Raw genomic sequence first — 20,593 nt, forward strand, 5'->3', positions numbered from 1 at the left:
GTTCGCTTCTCCACTAAACCACCAGCTGCCAAAGTATTGCACAAAGGGGTTTCATCACACAGCTTGGAAAGTGGATGCTCTGTCTTTCAGTTGGAAAAACCTTCATGTCTATGCCTTTCCACCTCTACCTCTTCTTCCAAAGGTATTACTAAAGGTCAGACAGGACAGGCCAAGGATGATTTTGATAGCTCCAGATTGGCCTCGGCAACACTGGTACCCACTTCTAAGGAGTCTTGTAAAGAAGCCTCCATGGCCTTTACCTCTGATTCCTCATCTGTTATCTCAGAAGGACGGTCATCTGCTCAATGTCAAGCTTCAATCTCTTCATCTCACAGCTTGGCATATTCTGTGTTGAAGCATGGTAGGTCTCAGCTTTCTCAACAAGTTTTAAATGTGATTATGGAAGCTAGAAGGCCTAGTACTAGGAGAGTGTACGCAGAAAAATGGAAGACATTTTTATTTTGGAGTACAGCAAAGAATTTGGAGATTTCAGAGCCTAATTTGAGTGTGGCTCTTCAATATCTTACTGAATTATTGGACAAAGGTTTGTCTTTCTCTTCCATAAAGATTCATGCTGCAGCAATTTCAGCTCACTATGATTGTGACCCACCTTTGTTTTCGCATCCTTTGTTCAAGCAGTTTCTTAGAGGGGCAAAGAATATAAGACCCCCGTAGAGCTCCTACTCCTGCTTGGGATCTCAATTTTGTGTTGGAAAACTTACTCTACAACCTTTTGAGCCTGCAGCTACTGCTGAATTGAAATATTTGTCATGGAAGACTGCTTTTCTGTTGGCTATTACTTCTGCAAGAAGGGTGTCTGAGTTGCAGGCCCTTATGGCAGTAGAGCCCTTTTGATTTTCCATAAGGACAGGGTATCATTACGTACTAATCCTTCCTTTATGCCTAAGGTGGTTTCTAGTGTGGCTTTAAACCAAACTATTCATTTGCCTACGTTTTTGCAGATCCTCAAAATAAAGGGGAAAAGATTTTGCACACTTTAGATGTACACAGGCAATTGCGTTATTATTTGAGCAGGACTAAAGATTTTAGGCAGTCTCAGCAGTTACTTGTTTCTTTTGCTTTAAGTTCACAGGGCAAGCCTGTGTCAAAACAAACTATTTCTAGGTGGATTGGCTTTTGCATTGCATTTTGTTATTCCCATCATGGCAAAGAGGTTCCAGCTGGGATTAGGCCTCATTCCACTAGGGCTACTGCCACTTCAACAGCATTTCTAAGGGGTGGCAACTAAGGATATTCTGGAAGCGGCTACTTGGAGTTCAGTGCATACTTTCTCTAGGCATTATCACCTGCCTATATACTCTAAGACTAGAGCTGGTTTTGCCACAGCTGTTTTACAAGGCATGTTGTCAGCTCCTGCTACTTTATAATTTGCCAGCCTCCCTTACCTCTGCTTTGGGATTCTACCCAATTGTCAGGACTGCAGCAAGGGAAGACGAAGAACATAGTACAGTTTTGTACCTACCATAAATGTAGATGTTCGAGGATTCCCTTGCTGCAGTCCTATTTACCCTTCCTCCTTCCCCTCTGTGTTTCAGGGTGGTTGTGTAGGTGAGTTTACATGCTTATATTTTTTGTATATATTACTGTATATATTGTACATGTTTTTTGCTGCAGGTTGTTTTTGGGACTTGTCTTTTTGGGTCTTCTGACATCTGGGGCAAGAAAAGACTGAGGAAATGGCGTCGGTCATGCGCATTAGTACCCTGACGTACTGACGTCAGTCTAAGGCGCCATGACCGACGTCAGCCTTATACTCTGGTATTCGGGCCGACTGGGACGCGGACTATACCCAATTGTCAGGACTGCAGCAAGGGAATCCTCGAACATCTACATTTATGGTAGGTACAAAACTGTACTTTTTCTTGACTGCCATACCAATTTTGTCCTTGAATTTCTCGATCTCTTATTTTCTTTGCCAGTGGTTCTAAATATACTGCAAATAGTGAAGGGGAAAGAGGACACCCCTGTCTGGTTCCTCTGCTCAAATAGAAATTATCAGAGAGGACCCCACCCACTTTAATTTTCACCTCCAATCCTCGTATATCCTCCTAATCAACCTTAAAATTTTATCTGGGAATGCAAATGCTTCCATTGCCCTGCTTATAAACTCCCAGCTTACCAAATCAAATGCTTTCTCTGCATCAAGACCCACCAACAACACTGGTATTTTCTTACATTCATCTTCCCTCTGAATCATCAGTGTTCTGTTTAGTTGTCCAATGTTTGCCTCCCCTACACAACCACATTAATCCATATCTAACAATGTTGGCATTACCTTTGCCATTGTTTTAGCAGTTATAGGCATAAACACTTTTTAATCATAGGTTAGTATTGAAATGGGCTTGTATGGAGCTGGATCTGATTGGTCTTTACCCTGTTTATGTATTACAGCCACCACTGGTTTCTTCCAGGAAGTTGATGCTTTTCCTCTTAATTGAGCCTCATCTACTTCTAACTTTGGCATGTTTAATTTTTCCATAAACATTCCCATTTGTACCTTTTCTTGATTTCCATATTTCTCTGCTTTATACAGACTTTCATAAAATTCCTGAAATATTTATTATCTTACTTGCTATAGGTTTGCATCACAGCAAAAAGATAACTGATTTTTACCTGGTTGCCTGCCATTTTTCTTCCCTTGTGGCCTCTGCTGTTTTATTTATTTAAATGCTTCTGCACATGTTTTATCTGCAGTGTCTTATGACTTGAATGTGTACACTTCTGGAAGTTTCTGTGCTCCTAATATTTCACAGAAGTTGACTGTGCGCCTGCAGTTATGCCATTTACACTGCCAAGAAAGAGGATATCGGCCATTTCACATACAGGCTGTCTCTCTTCAGGCACATCTGCAATTCTTTCTCAGACCTATTGTAATGAGAATGTAGTTACCTTACTTCTATGTGAAAGGGTCATGTCAAAGGACTACTACTTGAAAGTGTAACGATTAGAGACATGGTAGTTAATGTTCCAAAAAAATATTTAGTTTCTCATAATTGATACCTTTACTTTAAGTGATGGGTAGGTATGGTGTTAAGCAAAGGAATGTAGAAGGTCAGATGGTAGTGGATTTTGCGAAAAGCATGGACATGGCTGTGATGAATACGTATTTTAACAAGAGGGAGGAGCATAGGGTGACATACAAGAGTGGAGGAAGATGCACACAGGTGGATCATATCTTATGTAGAAGGGCCAGTCTGAAGGGGATTGGAGACTAAAGTGGTGTTAGGGGAAAGTGTAGTTAGGCAGCATAGGATGGTGGTTTGTAGGATGACATTAGTGATCAAGAAGAGGAGGATGAGTGTGACGGCAGCACCAAGGATCAAATGGTGGAAATTGAAAAAGGTGAGGTGGAGTTCAGGTAAAAGTTGAGGCACTGGGTGGCAGTGAAGAGTTACGAAATAGCTGGGTAACTACAGCAGAGCTAGTAAGAGAGATGGCTCGAAAGGTGCTTGGTGTGACATCTGGAAAGAGGAAGGAGGACAAGGAGACCTGGTGGTGGAATGAAGTACAGGAGAGTATACAGAGAAAGAGGATGGCGAAGTGGGATTGTCAGAGCGATGAAGAAAGTAGACTAGTATAAGGAGATGAGGTGCATGACAGAGAGAGGTGGCGAAGGCTAAGGATAAGGCGTATGAAGAGTTGTATGAAAGGTTGGACACTAAGGAGGGGGAAAAGGACCTGTACTGATTTGGCTAGACAGAATGACCAAGCTAGTAAAGATGTGCAGCAGGTAAATTTGATAAAGGATAATGAGGAAAACCTACTCTCACACGAGAAGAGTGTGTTGAGCAGATGGAAAGAGTACTTTGAGGGGCTGATGAATGAAGAGAATAAGAGGGAGAGAAGGTTGGATGATGTGCGGATAGTGAATCATGAAGTGCAGTGGATCAGCAAGGAGGAAGTCGGGATAGCTATGAAGAGGATGAAGAATGGAAAGGCTGTTGGTCCAGATGACATACCTGTGGAAGCATGGAGGTGTTTAGGTGAAATGGCAGTGGAGTTTTTAACTAGATTGTTTAATGAAATCTTGGAAAGTGAGAGGATGCCTGAGGAATGGAGAAAGTGTTTTGGTACCAATTTTTAAGAATAAGGGTGATGTGCAGAGCTGTAGTAATTACAGAGGGATTAAATTGATCACTCACAGCATGAAGTTATGGGAAAGAGTAGTGGAAGCTAGGTTAAGAAGGGAGGTGATGATTAGTGATCAGCAGTATGGTTTCATGCCAGGAAAGAGCACTACAGATGCAATGTTTGATCTGAGTGTTGATGGAGAAGTACAGAGAAGGTCAGAAGGAGTTGCATTGTGTCTTTGTGGACTTGGAGAAAGCATATGACAGGGTGCCTAGAGAGGAGTTGTGGTATTGTATGAGGAAGTCGGGAGTGTCAGAAGTATGTAAGAGTGGTACAGGATATGTACAAGGGTAGTGTGACAGCGGTGAGGTCTGCGGTGGGAGTGAAGGATGTGTTTAAGGTGGAGGTGGCATTACATCAAGGATCAGCTCTGAGCCTTTTCTTATTTGCAGTGATGGACAGGTTGACGGACTAGATCAGACAGGAGTCCCCGTGGACTGTGATGTTTGCAGATGACATTGTGATCTGTAGTGAGAGTAGGGAGCAGGTGGAGGAGACCCTGGAGAGGTGGAGATGTGCTCTAGAGAGAAGAGAAATGAAGGTTAGCAGGACTAAGATGGAATATGTGTGTGTTTATGAGAGGGAGGATAGAATGGTGAAGATGCAGGATAGAATGGTGAAGATGCAGGGAGTAGTGGTGGTGAAGGTGGATGAGTTTAAATACTTGGTCAACAGTTCAGAGTAATGGTGATTGTGGAAGAGAGGTGAAGAAGAGAGTACAGGCAGGATGGAGTGGGTGGAGAAGAGTGTTAGGAGTGATTTGCGACAGACTAGTACCAGAGTGAAAGGGAAGGTCTACAAGAGGGTAGTGAGACAAGCCATGTTATATGGGTTGGAGACAGTGTCATAGACAAAAAGGCAGGAGTCAGAGCTTGACGTGGCAGAGTTGAAGATGTTAAGATTTGCACTGGGTGTGACGAGGATGGACAGGATTAGGAATAAGTATATTAGAGGGTCAGCCCAGGTTGGAAGGTTTGGAGACAAAGCCAGAGAGGCAAGATTACGTTGGTTTGGACATGTGCTGAGAGGGATGCAGAGTATATTGGGGGAAAAAGATGCTAATGATGAAGCTGCCATGTAACAGGAAAAGAGGAAGGCCTAAGATAAGGTTTATGGATGTGGTGAGAGAGTACATGCAGGTGGTTGGTGTGACAGAGCAAGATGCAGAGGACAGGAAGAAATGGAAACAGTTGATCTGCTGTGGCGACCCCTAACTGGAGCAGCTGAAAGAAAAAGAAAGAATTGATACCTTTTACTTGAGTAGCTATATAAAGGGAACTCCATTGTTACTCATTGTTTTCTAGGGACATCGTCAGATTTGAGGAGCAGTTCTGAACAGATGCTATGAAAAATGTAAACCTCTTCATTTTATGCTTAGTACCTTTTGTGTCTTTACTTTTCGGGTTTGTGGTGCTGTTTTGAAATGGTTGGGGTTATTCTGTTTTATTTGTTACAGATTGCTTTTTGCAATAATTATGTTAATGCAGTGTAGATTTGTGGTTTACAAAAGTTGCATTTTTGTTGCATTAATGTAATTGTTTCAGAAAGGCATGCTGTTTAGATTTGAGCTGTAAATGTGTGTATCCAGTGGTGATCCTGAGCATGCCATTTTATCTCCAAATGCTATAGATTAATTCCTAAAATTAAGAAATATCAGCACTTGCTGAAAATGGAATACTGCATTTCTGGGTAAGTTATTTATAATTAAAGACAGATGCATTATATTGTAAAGTATTGTAAATACATTGAATCTTGTATTTATTAAAGTAGAAGCTGCATTCTATACATTGTAACATCAGAAGGCTATCCTAGGACAATAGTGTTTGTATATCCTCTGACTTTGTAGCTAGGAGGAAGTGAGCACATGACCAATAATGTCTGATGACCATCTGACAGAAAATGTTATTAATGTAAACAGGCATATTTCTGGATGTGTGTGGACAGTGGCACCATGCATTGATGTCATTACTCATATTACTTTCATTATTGCATGAACAAAACTATGGGCTTCTACAGCTAACTAGAATTAAGGCCCAGGACCAGGCCTTGTGCATAGTTCTGTGGAATGTGGATGGTAGAAGGCAGTGCCTAATGGTTTTGTAACTGGTATAAGAAGTCGTCATCTGTTGGACAGAGTCAGGAACTTTTGACCTGGAATGAAGAGAGAAGAGTAACTGAATTTTATTTTTGTCTTTAGAAGATGAAATACATGGAATGTTTTTGCTCATTTTTAGTTTTCTGCAGTTATTAAATGTATTTTGCCGTTTTGGATACATGAATTTTACCTGATAAAAGTCTAATTTGTTTTAAAAATTCTAACCATTGAACTCTTTCACTGTCTTACTGTAGCTGAATATGAATTCTGCTCCAACCTTCATGCACTTCCCTCCTAAAGGTAAACCCAAAAGATGGGATACATATGAACTTCAGGTCCGGGGCTTTGCAGCTGAACAGATAGCACGCTGGATTGCCGATAGGACTGATGTTAACGTAAGTGTTAAAATTGACTTCCTGGAAAATAAAATTGCAGTATGTATCCCTGTGTTCCTTAAACTATTACAAGACAGTACCATTACCAGTAAAGTTCAAGGTCATGCAGCACGTTTCTAGCCGTGACCCTCCTGCAGTAGTGTGGACGTCTAAATCGCTTTTAAATCTGTGTTTGGAGAGATGGAAGTGGCTTGTTCTGCATGGTTTTAGTAGGGGGCATTATACGCAGGGCACTGCTTTGATGAACCTTGGTTTGGTCTCAGTAGCTCATTCCTTCTTGCTTGCTGTCTGCCTTTTTTTACTGTATAAAAAGAATAGGATTATCTTAAATGAAATTGAAATATTTCTCTGTGTTTGAAAGAGAGTTAACTCCAAACTGGGTCACTGTACTTCCAGCCACATCAAAATGTAGAACTTTCCATTCTTAATGAAAATGCTGGTCTGTATGTTCATTGTGGCAGATAGCAGGGTTTCATTAGCTGTCTGATGGTTTCCATTTTATTTATGCAGATACATCATGTAAGGCTAAATCATTACTGTTGTTGACATAAAAGTCTGGACAGTAAGTTTGTCTGCTGAAGGCATTGCTCCCTTTGTGGAGAAGGAACCCTTGTATAAAGATTTTTTTGATTCCTTCACTGTACTTTGCCAGGTTGAGGACCTCATCTTCACGTTGTGTTTAGCGGTATGTATAATATTTTGTTGTCTCTTGCGTTTTGAGAGGTGTCAGAGTTTGCATCTTTGTATGTGGTGGCACTACAAACCAACAAATGGCTGAGTATGGAGCTGTGCAGGCTGCTGTGTATGTATTACTGCACCATAACTCCTGATGCCACATATTTGGCTGCTTTTCTTAACCATCTCTTTTCTGTGCTGCCTTTCTCTTACATGCCATCTTAGTTTCTTTGATACTGAAGGATCCCAACCACTATTAACTGCTGCCAGTCTGAATGGCTAGAAGATTAGTTTGGAAACTCCCCTCTGAGGTACAGTGTCCATCCCTTTGGATGAAATGGTACAGGAAGCCATCTGCATGAGCACTAATTATCTGTTCTTTACGTCGGATTATGCCAGTTTGTGGAATAATGTTGCACAGGTGGAACTTTGTCTATTGTTTGAGGTCTGGCATACTGCCATACTTTACTTATTCTTTTAGTAAAGTTTTTGTAACTTGCACACATGGAAGACTACTGCAGTCTTTCTAGATGTGAAAACTTCGCCAAGAAGCTTGTGGAACCCTGCATGTAAGGGTTCAGCACAAAAAAACTAATTTTTGTTGCATCACAGTTCAGGAAACTTGCTCTGTAAAAGATATGGTGTTGATTCCTCTGTTTCTATTTATCTTCTAACTGCTCATTAGACTTTGTCTCAAATTCCACACTGTGTGCTTTTAAGAAGTTGAGTTTGTAAAACAGGCGGACATTGTTTTGCATGTTTGACTCTGCATGTGTCATGCAGCTGGGCTGCTGTCTCCCTTAACAGGTGCCGTTCTCCTCCCATATGTTAAGTTCTTTCCATTTGTCCATTTGTGGCCATTTATCTAGTGTTATTCCAGGTGATGGCCAATAATGCTCTTTTTGTCCTCAACAGATGAATTTTTCTCTTAAGCTGACTTACTTACCGACTGCAAGTTGCACCTCTGTAGAGAGTGTGACCATGTGTGAGAGTCAAATGATTGGATTTCGACTAACATATCTATGGCAGTTGAAGGGCCAGCTGGGAGGAGTGACTTAGGGAACATTTGACAGGCTTATTTCTCTTGGCATGTTGTGAGGAGAGTGAGGTTGTCTGCAGCAGAGGCATCCCATGAAAGAGTAAAAGGCCAGTGTGACGTGCACATATTTGACAGAACCTATTTGGAGAGCCTGTTGTACTGTTACACAGTAAAAGTGCAGAGACACAAATGAGACCTTAACATTTGATTTATTTTGCTTGTTCTGCATGCAGGTCTAGGCTGGGGCACAGGAGCATCACTTAACTTCTTGCCAGTAACTGTTAACTGACACTTTGTACTTTATTTTCATCTCTCACTACTGTAGCAGTTAGTGGGCATCAAACCTGCGTGATAGATGGAGGCTGTTGTGTGGGTGATCTGAATAATAGATCCGTAAGGTAACAGCAAGAATGGAAAAGCCAAAGGAATAGAACTCCCTTTGCAGAGGGCTGTCTGGCTGTGTTATGTTTTTCCTGTGATAGATTAATTTTTAAACCTGTATCTTTTTTCCTAGGGAATATAAGGCAGAAGGCCCAGTCTTCAAAAATGTATTTCTGTTTGGTTCTTCAAACTGATTTTGCACCTTTACTGGTGGCTTAGAGGGGGGAAAGCCCTACCTGTATCCCACGTAACCTGAATTCAAATAGGAGCTCAGGCATTAGATTTAGTAGACTTAACTTGCCCTCTTAATTGTTTAGATTGGTGAGTGTGTTTTATCATGCTGGGCATAGCACTTCCTAGTTTTAGCTATGAAGTTAATTTTTTTTTTTTTTTTTTTTTTTTTTTTTTTTTTTTTTGTACATTCTGGTTTGCTTGGCTTCCACCAAGGAAGTTTGTTTTTTTGAGTTGGTTCTAAACATAGTTCTTGTTTGGTACAGTTGTATCTGTGCAATCTGTGCATTTATTTATTTTATTGATTTATTTATTTTTGGTGTGAGGCTTTATTTAATGCCTTTATTAAATTAACACGTAAAACCTGAGCAAATGTACAGTTATATAAAAGAAAGCAAACTATGCTAACACTTTTTCAGTTACCAGCATTATACATCACATATATTTTTTATACAATTGTCATCAATCCAACATTTACATAAATTGCTCAATTCCTGCCTTCCTTTAAACAGCACTCTTACTCCAAAACATTATTTTGCATGTATTGTTCCCACAATTTCCTTTTTTTTTCTATGTAATTTGCTCCTACCCTTTTCTAAAGATCTCACTTCCAGTTATTTTGCCTCTGTTACATTATTCACTGCTTCAAATACAGTTGGTTTAGAATTTGATTTCCATGTTCTAGTAATTGCTTTTTTTGGCAGTCACCAGAATTAAACTTAAGACTGTACTATGTCTAGGCAATTCAGATCCTGTATCCCAACTTAAAAAAATAATTTCCATAGTTGACGCCCATTTCTTTCACCCAGTATTTCTGATAGAGTATTATAGGAAATGTTTAAAGTCTGCCAACTCATTATACTCCCAAAACATATGTTCCCAGTTACCTCTTTCTTCACCATCACAACTCCAACATTTGCCATCTACCTGAGAGAAAAAAGTCTTTGGAATCTGCTTTGGGTATAAAAATGCCTGTGCAAACATTTGTATTCAGAAATGCTAAATGTTCTAGACTTTGCATATTTGGGCGTCAAACATTTATGATCGTGTTGTTTTCTTGTGAGTTGCTTATCCAGTCTCCTTTACAGTCTTTCTGACCTCCTCTGATTCCTATAGTTGCTTTGCAATATTTTACAAGCCCTACTAATTATCCTCTTGGCAGCTTTTGTTCTAGATTCAACTAGAAACTCTATCAGAGTAGAAGTCTTTCATTTTAGGATTCCCCTAGCCCTTTCTCCATACTTTGATATCAATCCCTGCTAGGGAAGGCAGTCACTGGCCTGCACTCCAAATATCTTCTTTATCTCCTCCTCTTCTCATTCCATTACCTTTCCTCATTTGTTCCCAATACCTTGGTTTCTTTGCCATCTTTGCAAACTCAATTTAAGAAACACCCAAGACTGACTGTATAGCAAATGCATCAGCTCCTCTATCAGCCCTGGCTAATCTCCTCTTGTATATCTTCTTATCTAACTTGTGAATCTGTACTTTCATTTCTTATATATTCCCTTCCTCTAACTCCTTTCTCTGTTAATACAAAGTTAATCTTTTCTCCTAAGTAACAGCTATGTAATAGAAAAAAAATCTTGCCTCCATCAATAAACTTTTTATGATGTCTATTTCTCATTGTATCTTGGATTATTCTCATAATTGTTATTGCTCTATCTAAGATGCCAATTGTACAGATGTTCTTCGTGTTTCACTGTTGCAGTCATTACATTTGGGTTATCCTGCTGGCAGGTTACCCTCATTCGGCCTGAATTCCACAGTCTTTGGTCCTGCGTCAGTTGCTGTTGCCTCTTCCCTGACGTCAGGTCGTCGGGGGTATAAAAGATGCAGCCCACTCCATTTTATTCAGTCTTTCTTGCAACGCAGTGCCTGAAGCAGAAGCAGTTCACAAGTGCCGGTCAGCCGACTCCTGAGATTTTCATGTTCGAGTTTCAGATCCAAAGTCTTCATTAAAAGCTAAGTACCCCGTTGGGGAAACCTTTTTTCTTGCTCCAGACCGAGGTCAGAAAAAGTTAATAATTGTATTTCTTGTGGGAAGCAAATACCTCATAAGGACTTTCATTCTTACTGTATTCCTTGCCTAGGCCCTGACCACGACGTTGCTAGTTGTCGGTTTTGTGCTAGATTTAACCAACACGCTAAGCGTCGGTACGATTTTGCATTAAGCTATTTTGAGGGAAGATTTAATTATACAATGTCGTCGGAAAGCCATCCAACTACCGGAGTTCACAAAAAAACGCAAAGAAAAAAAAGGCAACCGAGGTCCAAAACTGACTAAGCTTCTCCTAAGCAATTCGCCGGTTCTCAGTGAGGTGCTTTCGCAGCCCCTGACTCCCGCTACTTTAGAGTCTCAGGCCCCTACCGACTCCTACGTGGAGTCGGCCAGGCCGTTGGAAACTCAAGGTATTTGAGCCTCTGGGATTATTCCCTCAGATGGGTCTGGAGCCGCTGAGCAGGCATCGGCTTCTGAGGTTGTATTCAGACCTAAGCAATTGTATATTAAACAGACTTCAAAGACCAAGACTAAAACACCTTTAAAGGCAAAGAAACAAGTTCGCCAGCCACAAGGACAGGCCTCCATGCCCAAAAAACAGATGCTCAAAATGGCCGAAGACTTAATTACTTTGATCAGCGGTTCCCATCCTCCTCTGATAAGAGGCCTAGGCAAGAGACAGACTATGAATCTTCAGATCAGGTTTCCATTTCTTCTGATTTCTCTTCTGATCAGGAATATTCTCTTCCCCCCCATGAGGATTCTGATGCTGAAGATTCAATTCCTTCAGCTTCTCCTCCTGAGGACTACTCTTTTGGGGAAACCTTGCATACCATGAGGGAGCACTTCCACTGCAAGAGCCAAGAATTTTCAGAATCTAAGAAAAGGCTGAGAGACTTCCTTTTACTTCCTCAACACAGGCCTCTAGCTATTCCACCTGTGTTGGACATTGTAGATGTGTTCTCGGAGTCTAGTCTGACCCCTGACTCTTTACCTCCAGCTCCTGTTAAGCCGGGCAGATACTACAGGGTCCCTGACTTTCACAAATTCCTTTTTAAAAACCCTACTGCAGACCCAGAAACCATTTCTCAGGGTCCAAAAGGGGTCAAGGCTTCCACTGCAAAAAAAAACCTACCCCCTCTGACAGGGATTCTAGGACACTGGATAGATGGGGAAAAAAGATTTACACATCTGCTACTTTGGCTATAAGGGCCTTAAATTGCCAGTTTCATATGCTCAAATATCAGCAATTTATCATGACACTGCTTAAACAGAAAATGATGGCAAATTCTGAATGTGCAGAAAACAAAGAAATGCAGGATTTATTGCATGCAGCTGAACAAGTTGGATAGCATACTTTGCAATGTGGGTTTGATTCTCTGGAGGCCTCCTGCAGGGCCGCTGTTACGGGTTCTGTCATTAGGAGGCATGCTTGGTTAAAGGAACAAAATCTGCCTGACCATGTTAAAGCAAAATTATTAGCTTCTCCTTTACAACATGATACCTTGTTTGGTGTTAAGGCAGAAGAGGTGTTAAAGAAAATGGAGGACAAAGCTAAATCTATGCAAACGGTCAAGGATTTCTTACAGGTACAGCCACCTAGATTTAGCAGACACTGGCCTACAAAGAATTGGTCCTTTCCAGTCTCAGACAGACCTCCGGGGCAAGAAAAACTGAATAAAATGGCATCTGCTGCATCTTTTATACCCTTGACGACCTGACGTCAGGGAAGAGGCAACAGCAACCGACGCAGGACCTAAGACTTTGGAATTTAGGCTGACTGAGGGCAACCTGCCAGCAGGATAACCCAAATGTAATGACTGCAACAGTGAATACACTCTAACATCTACATTAATGGTAAGTGTACACAACTGTACTTTTTTTTTTTTCTTTTCATATCAATGTATTTATACTTTTTATATTAATACCTATGTAAATTGTATTTCAGGAGCTTTTCTCCCCGGGCCTCTGCTGAAAATGGGCTCGCACCCAGTCGGGCTATCCTGGTCAACAAATGTAAAATAAATTAATAAAATACATCTTCCTGCAGTAAATTCCAGTCCCCTGTTGCAAGTTTTCTGTACTCCTAATTGCGGTCTTCTTGTTGGCAGAATCTCCTTTATCAATTCCTCTGTTGTCTTAGTTCTTGGAAAGCAGTCTGCTTCTGTATGAATATAATATTCTGTATGATTGTTGTTATTCTCCTTAAGGATCTGTGTCCAAAAATCCCATTTTTATTTCTTGAATTACCCCCCGCTTCATCATCATCCCTTTCCATTTTCAGTTGAAGCTTTCTGCTTGTGTTCTGTATTGTATACAAGAGCCTTAACTGTGTGGTTCTAAAATATCCCTTCAAATCAAGCAATCCTAAACCTCCTTGTTATGTTGGGAAGATCGGCTTATTGCACTTTACTCTTCCCCATCCCATATAAAATCCTTCAACTCTTTTTATTAATTGCTATCCACAACTTCTCTTCTGGTTGATAAAAATATGCCTGGCCTGTGTATAAAGCTAAAGGGACTAAAAACATTTTTCTGCTTGTATGTTGCTATCCATATTTGTAGGCAAAAGCTTCCTGTTTCTCAGTTTTTGTATTTTCTCTAGCCCCTTCCCACATTCCCTCAGCTGTTGTAACCAAATACTTTTTAATCCTAAATACTTCATTTTATCTTGTTCCCATAAATTTGGGTAATCCTGGACCAATTAATGTGTGGGTGCATAGTTTATAGCTGCATCATTTGTTTTACCTTCATTAATTTTATATCCCCAAAAAACGGGATCTGTCTCAGAATATTCAAGAATACTTTGATGTATTTTTCTAGTTCCACCCATCCACAACCCCCCCCTTTTTTTCTTTTCATTTTTGCACATGGAGTCATGGTGTCCTTTCATTGAGTCATCTAGAGCCAAGGTTTTCTTCGCCGGGTGGCTAGCTCTGCCAGATGTATCTGATGGAACCAGAAAAAGACAAAATAATATCTGCATATAAAGTCAACCCTTGAACACCATACCAATTATATCCTTTAATTTCTCACTCCATTATTTTCTTTGACAATGTTCTAAATATTATTCAAATAATAAATGGGAAAGAGGACATCCCTGCCTGGTTCCTTTATTCCCACATATCAGAGAAGAACCCTCCTACTTTGATTATCTCAGGTCACCAATATATCCTTCTAATTGGTTTCATAGTATAGACAGAGAGAAAGGGATAGGGGACTCCTAAATAAAAGACCTGCACTAGTTGAGTTTTTAGTTGAATGTAGAATAGAGAGTGCTGTTAATGTAGGACATGTAAAATATTGCATGATAACTACAGGAATCGCTCGGAAGAGGTCTGGAAATATTGGGAGGTGAGATTAGATGAGAAACCATGAGAGAACATATGTATGACTCCGAAATATTCAACAAAATCTTGGACCTACAGGATTTTTATCTGGAATTGTTTGCATATTTTATTTTATTTATTTACAGTTGGTTAACCAGGATAGTCCATTGGGCCAATAAGAACCCGTTTTCAATGGAGTCCTGGGGAGAAAAGCTCCAATACAAAGGTTACAAAAAGATTACAGTAGTTTACAATTTAAATCATTTGTAGGTTCAAAGACAAAACAAAGATTAAGCACTTACAATAAAAATTTAGGTTACATTTTGTAGAAGAGAAAGATTAAGCAGGTACAATAAAATTTTTAGGTTACATTTTGTAGAAAACAAAGCATTGCTTTAGTAAATATACAGTTTCTTGAAATGGAATAGTAGGATTTGAGAATTATAAGAGGTTATTTACAATTGGCTTAGTATTTGGTGTCTGGAATATATGAGATAGCTGCCTGCAGGAAGTGGAGAATAGGCTGAGGGGTGGGAGCAGGACCATTCCACGTGGATGTTAGATGTGAGTGGAGTGATTTTTTAATTTATTTTTTATTTATTTGTTTATTTATTTATTTATTTATTTTTTTAAAGGAAGGGAGGTTGGTGATGGTACGGATGGAGGGAGGGAGTTCCATAGGTGTGCCAGGGCAAAGGACATGAGGATGTTCTTCGTGTTGCACTGTTGCAGTCATTACATTTGGGTAATCTGCTGACAGGTTGCCCTCATTTGGCCTGATTAACAAAGTCTTGGGTCCTGCGTCGGTTGCTGTCCCTTCTTCCATGACGTCTGATATAAAACATGCAGCCAACGCCATTACATCAGTCTTTCTTGCCACGCGGTGCCCGCAAGTGCTGGTCAGCCGACTCCTGAAATTTTCGTTTTAGAGTTTCAGATCTGAAGTCTTCAACTAAAAAGCTAAGTACCCTGTTGGGGAAACTTTTTCTTGCTCCTTACTGATGTCAGTAAAAGTTAATAATTGCATTACTTATGGGAAGGAAATACCTCATAAGGATTTTCATTTGTACTGTTTTCCTTGCCTACGCCCTGACCACAACATACCTTGTTGTCGGTTTTGTGCTTTATTTAATCAACGCACTATATTTTTGCTTCTTAATATTTTGGCTCAAGCTTTAATTATCCAGAAATGTCATTGGTTAGCAATCAGACTACCAGAATACTTAAACGTAAAGAAAAAGACAGTGACAGGCTGTTGAGGTCCAAAACTGCCGACGACGCTTTGCCCAGGCCAGTCGCCACTTCGCCGGTACTCAGTGAGGTGCATTCGCAGCCTCTGATAACCCACTACTTCTGATTCGCAGGCCTCTACTGAGACCCATTTTGAGTCTGGTATGCCGCGAGATGCTTCAGTTATGGAACCCGCAGATGTGTCTGCCTTGGATGGGTCCGGAGCTGCTGTGCAGGCACCAGCTTCTGAGGGTGTTTACAGGCCTACAGATTTGTATATTAGACCAACGCCATCTTCAAAACTAAGGCCAAAATCTCGACCTATGCCTAAAAAAAATGATGCCTGGCCCACTTGTGCAGACCCCTATGCCTAAAAATCAAATGATCAAAATGGCTGAAGATTTAATTACTCTGATCAGGGGTAGCTAACCCCCCCCCCCCCCCCTTCTAAGAGGCCTAGGCAAGACATTGATTATAAATCTTCTGAACAGGATTCTATTTCTTCTGACTCCTCTAATGAACAGGAATAGTCTCTACCTACTTATGAGGACTCTGATGCAGAAGATTCCATTCCTTCTACTCCTCCCCCTGAGGATTTTTCATTTGGGAAAACTTTGCATACCTTAAGGGAACATTTCCACTGGGAAAGTCAGGATTTCTCTGAATCTAAAGAGAGACTTGGGGATTTTCTTCCTCTTCCTCTTCCTCCGCATAGGCCTTTGGCTATACCTCCTGTTTTACACATTATTTGTTTTTTCAGAATCTAGTATGGCTCCTGATTCTCTGCCTCTGGCTCCTTGTAAGCCAGACTGATACTACAGGGTTCCTGACTCCCACAAATTCCTTTTCAAAAATCATGTTGCAGATCCTGAAACCATTTCTCAGGGTCCCAAGGGCATTAAGGCTTCTACTGCTAAAAATCCTACCCCTTCTGATAGAGATTCCAGGGCAGATGGGGTAAGAAGGTTTACACTTCTGCAACCTTGGCAGTCAGGGCTTTAAACTGTCAATTGCATATGCTAAAATATCAACAGCATATCATGGGATTGCTTAAACAGAAAATTGTTAATTTCTGACTTTGTGGAAAACAAAGATTTACAGGATTTATTGCATTCAGCTGAACAAGTTGGAAAAACAAACACTGCAATGTTGTTTTGATTCTTTGGTGCCCTCTTGCAGGGCTGTTGTAACTGGGTCTGTGCTAAGAAGGCATGCTTGGCTCAGAGCAATATCTAATGTTAAAGCAAAATTGTTGGATGCTCTTTTAAAACAGGACTGTCTCTTTGGTAATAAGGTTGAAGAAGTTTTAAAAAAGAAGGAAGATAAAGCTAAATCTATGCAAACTGTGAAAGATTTCTTACAAGTGCAACCTCCAAGATTTAGTTGGCACTGGCCTACTAAGAACTGCTCCTTTCCAGTTCGAGAGCTACTCAAGTCAAAAGCAGACATTCCAAAGGCTCCAGGTTTCAGTCACAAGGGACTTTCAGAACAAAACAATGGGGTGCCTCCTCTTCAAAAACTGGAAACATCAAGACACCTCACTATGGTAAGCTGTCTCAATGACTTCCCTTTACACTTACCAAGCACTTACCTTTTAGCCGCCCCTTTGAAGGAGGGGGACTGGCTCTTCATGCAGGAAACTGGCAACTTATAACCCAGGACATATGGGTTTTAAATATAGTATCCCAGGGATACAGATTCCATTTCCACACGTTGCCAATTCCAAACAGATGGCCAGACCTGCCCCCAAATGAGTGGGCAGAGGCCCAGAAACAAGTACTTTCCCTCATGAGCATGGGGGCTATTCAACCAGTACCAGAAGAGGAAAAGGGACAAGGTTTCTATTAAAGACTTTTCCTGGTACCCAGAAAAGACAAATCATGGCGTCCAATTCTGGACTCGTCTACTCTAAACACCTTTCTGGACATTCCAAAATTCAAGATGCTGAGACTTCACCAGTTACTTCCTATGCTAGGCAAAGATGCCTGGTTGGCAACTCTAGATTTAAGAGGCTTACCTGCATATCCCAATCAGGTTATCTTGCAGAAGATATCACCACTTCAAAGCAGCCTACTTGCATTACCAGTTCTCTGCACTGCCCTTTGGCTTATCTACTGCGCCAAGGGTCTTTACAAAGTGCCTGGCTCCAGTAATTGCATTTTGCAGCAAAGAAATATTCAAATTTATCCATACCTGGACGATTGTCTTATTCGGGCAGAAAACAAGGGCACTCTTCTAAACCATCTGGCATTTGTAAAAAGGGTTCTGACTTGTCTAGGGTACACTATAAATGAAAAGAAATCACAACTGATGGCTTCCCTTACACCAGAGAAACAAATTCATTTGGTGACTTCCTTCAGACAGGTGGCCACAAAACCCTTGCTTCCTGCAAGACAAATACTGCAAGCCTTTGGGTTCATGGCCTCCTGCATTTTTTTTATTCCATATGCAAGACTGCATATGAGGAAACTTCAGTGATACTTAAAAATTCTATGGAGTCAGCATAGTCACAGCCTGGAAACAATGATTCTTATCATACCTTGCCTGCAACTAGAGTTCATATGGTGGGCAGAGGCCGGCCACCAAAACAAAGGACTGCCATTCACACCACCCCCTGCCGCCCAGACCCTAACTACAGACTCATCAGATTATGCTTGGGAGGCACATCTGGCAGGGAAGTGCATTCAGGGCAAATGGAGCCCAAATCAAATGCATCTTCATATCAGTCAAAAAGAAATGCTAGCTGTACAGAATGCAAGGACAGCCATCAAGGACTACCTTCATCCAGAACAATTAATGATAAAGACAGACAACACCACGGTTATGTGGTACATAAACAAGCAGAGGGGTACACACTCCTACCCCCTTTGCAGCCTAGCCATGGCATTGTGAAACACGGCCTTGACCTATCAGGTACAACTACAAGCTTAATTCCTGCCAGGAAAGCTGAATACTCTGGCAGATGAACTAAGCAAGAATCTCATGGACCCATACAAATGGAAACTGGACCCACGGAGTTTCAACATGTTGACACGCAAATTGGGGGGCCCAGACCTAGTTCTGGGGTGACATAAAAAGATCCATCAGTTGGGCAAATTTTGCACAAGAACTCCTCACAAAAAAGCCTCGAAAGTGGATGCTCTATCCTTCAGCTGGAAAAACCTATCAGCCTATGCCTTTCCCACTCTGCCTCTGCTCTCCAAAGTTCTACTATAAGTCACAGGGCAAACCAAAAATGATTTTGATTGCACCAGACTGGCCTCACCAACACTGGTACCCACTCCTGCGCAATGCGTCACACCTTCCACCGTGGCACCTGCCTCGGACACCTTACTTACTGTCTCAGCAGAACAACCAAATTCTGCACACTCCACTCCAAATGTTGAATCTTGCAGCGTGGCTAATCACCTAAATTCACCCTTGGCATCCCTCAGCAAAGCTGTTATGGATGTCATTTTGGAGGCGAGACAGCCTAGTACTAGAAAATCATATGCTGACAAATGGAAAAGATTCTGTGCCTGGAATCAATCTCAAGGGATAAGCACAGCAGTGCCCAACCTTCCTCAGATTTTACAATACTTAACTGAGCTGCTTCACAAGGGCCTTTCCTTTTCTTCCCTAAAAATCCATGCCTCAGCCATTTCAGCTCATTACAACACAGAACCTCCCCTCTTCTCTCATCCTGTGCTAAAGCACCATCTCAGAGGGGCCAAAAACTTAAGACCACCCAGGAGAGCTCCAACCCCTGCCTGGGACCTCAATTTTGTATTGGAAAAGCTCACTCTCCCTTTTGAGCCAGCTGCTACTGCAGACTTGAAATTTCTTTCCTGGAAAACAGCTTTCCTTTTAGCAGTCATTTCAGCGAAAAGGATTTCCGAATTACAGGCTCTTATGGCAGTGGAGCCTTTCATCATTTTTCATATGGACAGGGTATCTCTCAGGACCAATCCATCCTTCATGCCTAAGGCGGTATCCAGTGTGGCTCTTAATCAGACCATTTATTTGCCACCTTTCTGTCCCAATCCACTGAACAAGGGGGACCGGATTCTGCATTCATTGGATGTACATAGACAACTTTAGATTTTACTTAAACAGGACAAAATCTCAGTCTGAACAACTGCTGGTGTCATTTGCTGCAGGGGCAGAGGGAAAGGCTATTTCAATGCAAACCATTTCCAAATGGATAAGCCATTGTATTTGTTTCTGCTATATGTACCATGAAAAAACTATCCCCCAGGGGATCAGATCCCATTCCACCAGGGCTGTATCTACTTCTACAGCCTTTCTCAGAGGGGTTCCAACCAGGGACATTCTAGAAGCTGCTACTTGGAGCTCAGTTTATACATTCAGCAAACATTACCATTACCACTTTTCTCTAAATCCACAGCTGGCTTTGCCACTGCCGACCTGCAGGGCCTTATAGCTGGTCCTAATGCTGTATAATTCCCTCCACCCAACCATAGCTTTGGGAATCTACCCAAATGTAATGACTGCAATAGTGAAACACAAAGAACATAGTACAGTTGTGTACACTTACCATAAATGTAGATGTTTGAGTGTATTCACTGTTGCAGTCCTGGTTACCCTCCCTCCAGCCCCCTATTTTTGTCTGGCTATACCTCCACTTTCTTTCACTATGCTTAAAGGCCCTTTTGGTCTATTTTGCTTTTGGGATTGGAGGTATATTATTTGTGTTTTTAATTTTATTTGTTCCACATTTGGGGGCACCTGACATCTGGGCCAAGAAAAACTGATGTGATGGCGTCTGCTGCATGTTTTATACCCCTGACGACCTGACGTCATGGAAGAAGGGACAGCAACCGACGCAGGACCCAAGACTTTGTTAATCAGGCTGACTGAGGGCAGGAGCGGCCTTAGGTCAACTGGTGCCCTAGGCAAAAGGGCTCCACAGCGCCCCCCACCACACCACCCAGTGCCCACATCCTGGTCTACCTACATTAAATAAATACTGAAAAAGCGCCCCTGCTAGAGCAGCGCCCTAGGCGGCCGCCTAGTTGGCCTATGCCTAAGGCCGGCCATGACTGAGGGCAACCTGCCAGCAGA

General features: G+C 41.5%; 1 protein-coding gene across 1 annotated transcript in view; it reads left to right on the forward strand.

The window, feature by feature from the left end:
• The window catches only part of MAGT1 (magnesium transporter 1), a 281,130-nt gene that overhangs the window by 64,637 nt on the left and 195,900 nt on the right, over positions 1–20,593 (forward strand). Inside the window, exon 3 of the mRNA XM_044057255.1 lies at positions 6,502–6,642. Coding sequence (XP_043913190.1) covers positions 6,502–6,642 — 141 coding nt within the window. The remainder of the gene's footprint in view (positions 1–6,501; positions 6,643–20,593) is intronic.

Source organism: Protopterus annectens, chromosome 15.part0 (genome assembly GCF_019279795.1).
Source record: "Protopterus annectens isolate FY-2018-M chromosome 15.part0, PAN1.0, whole genome shotgun sequence".
Lineage (NCBI taxonomy): Eukaryota > Metazoa > Chordata > Ceratodontiformes > Protopteridae > Protopterus > Protopterus annectens.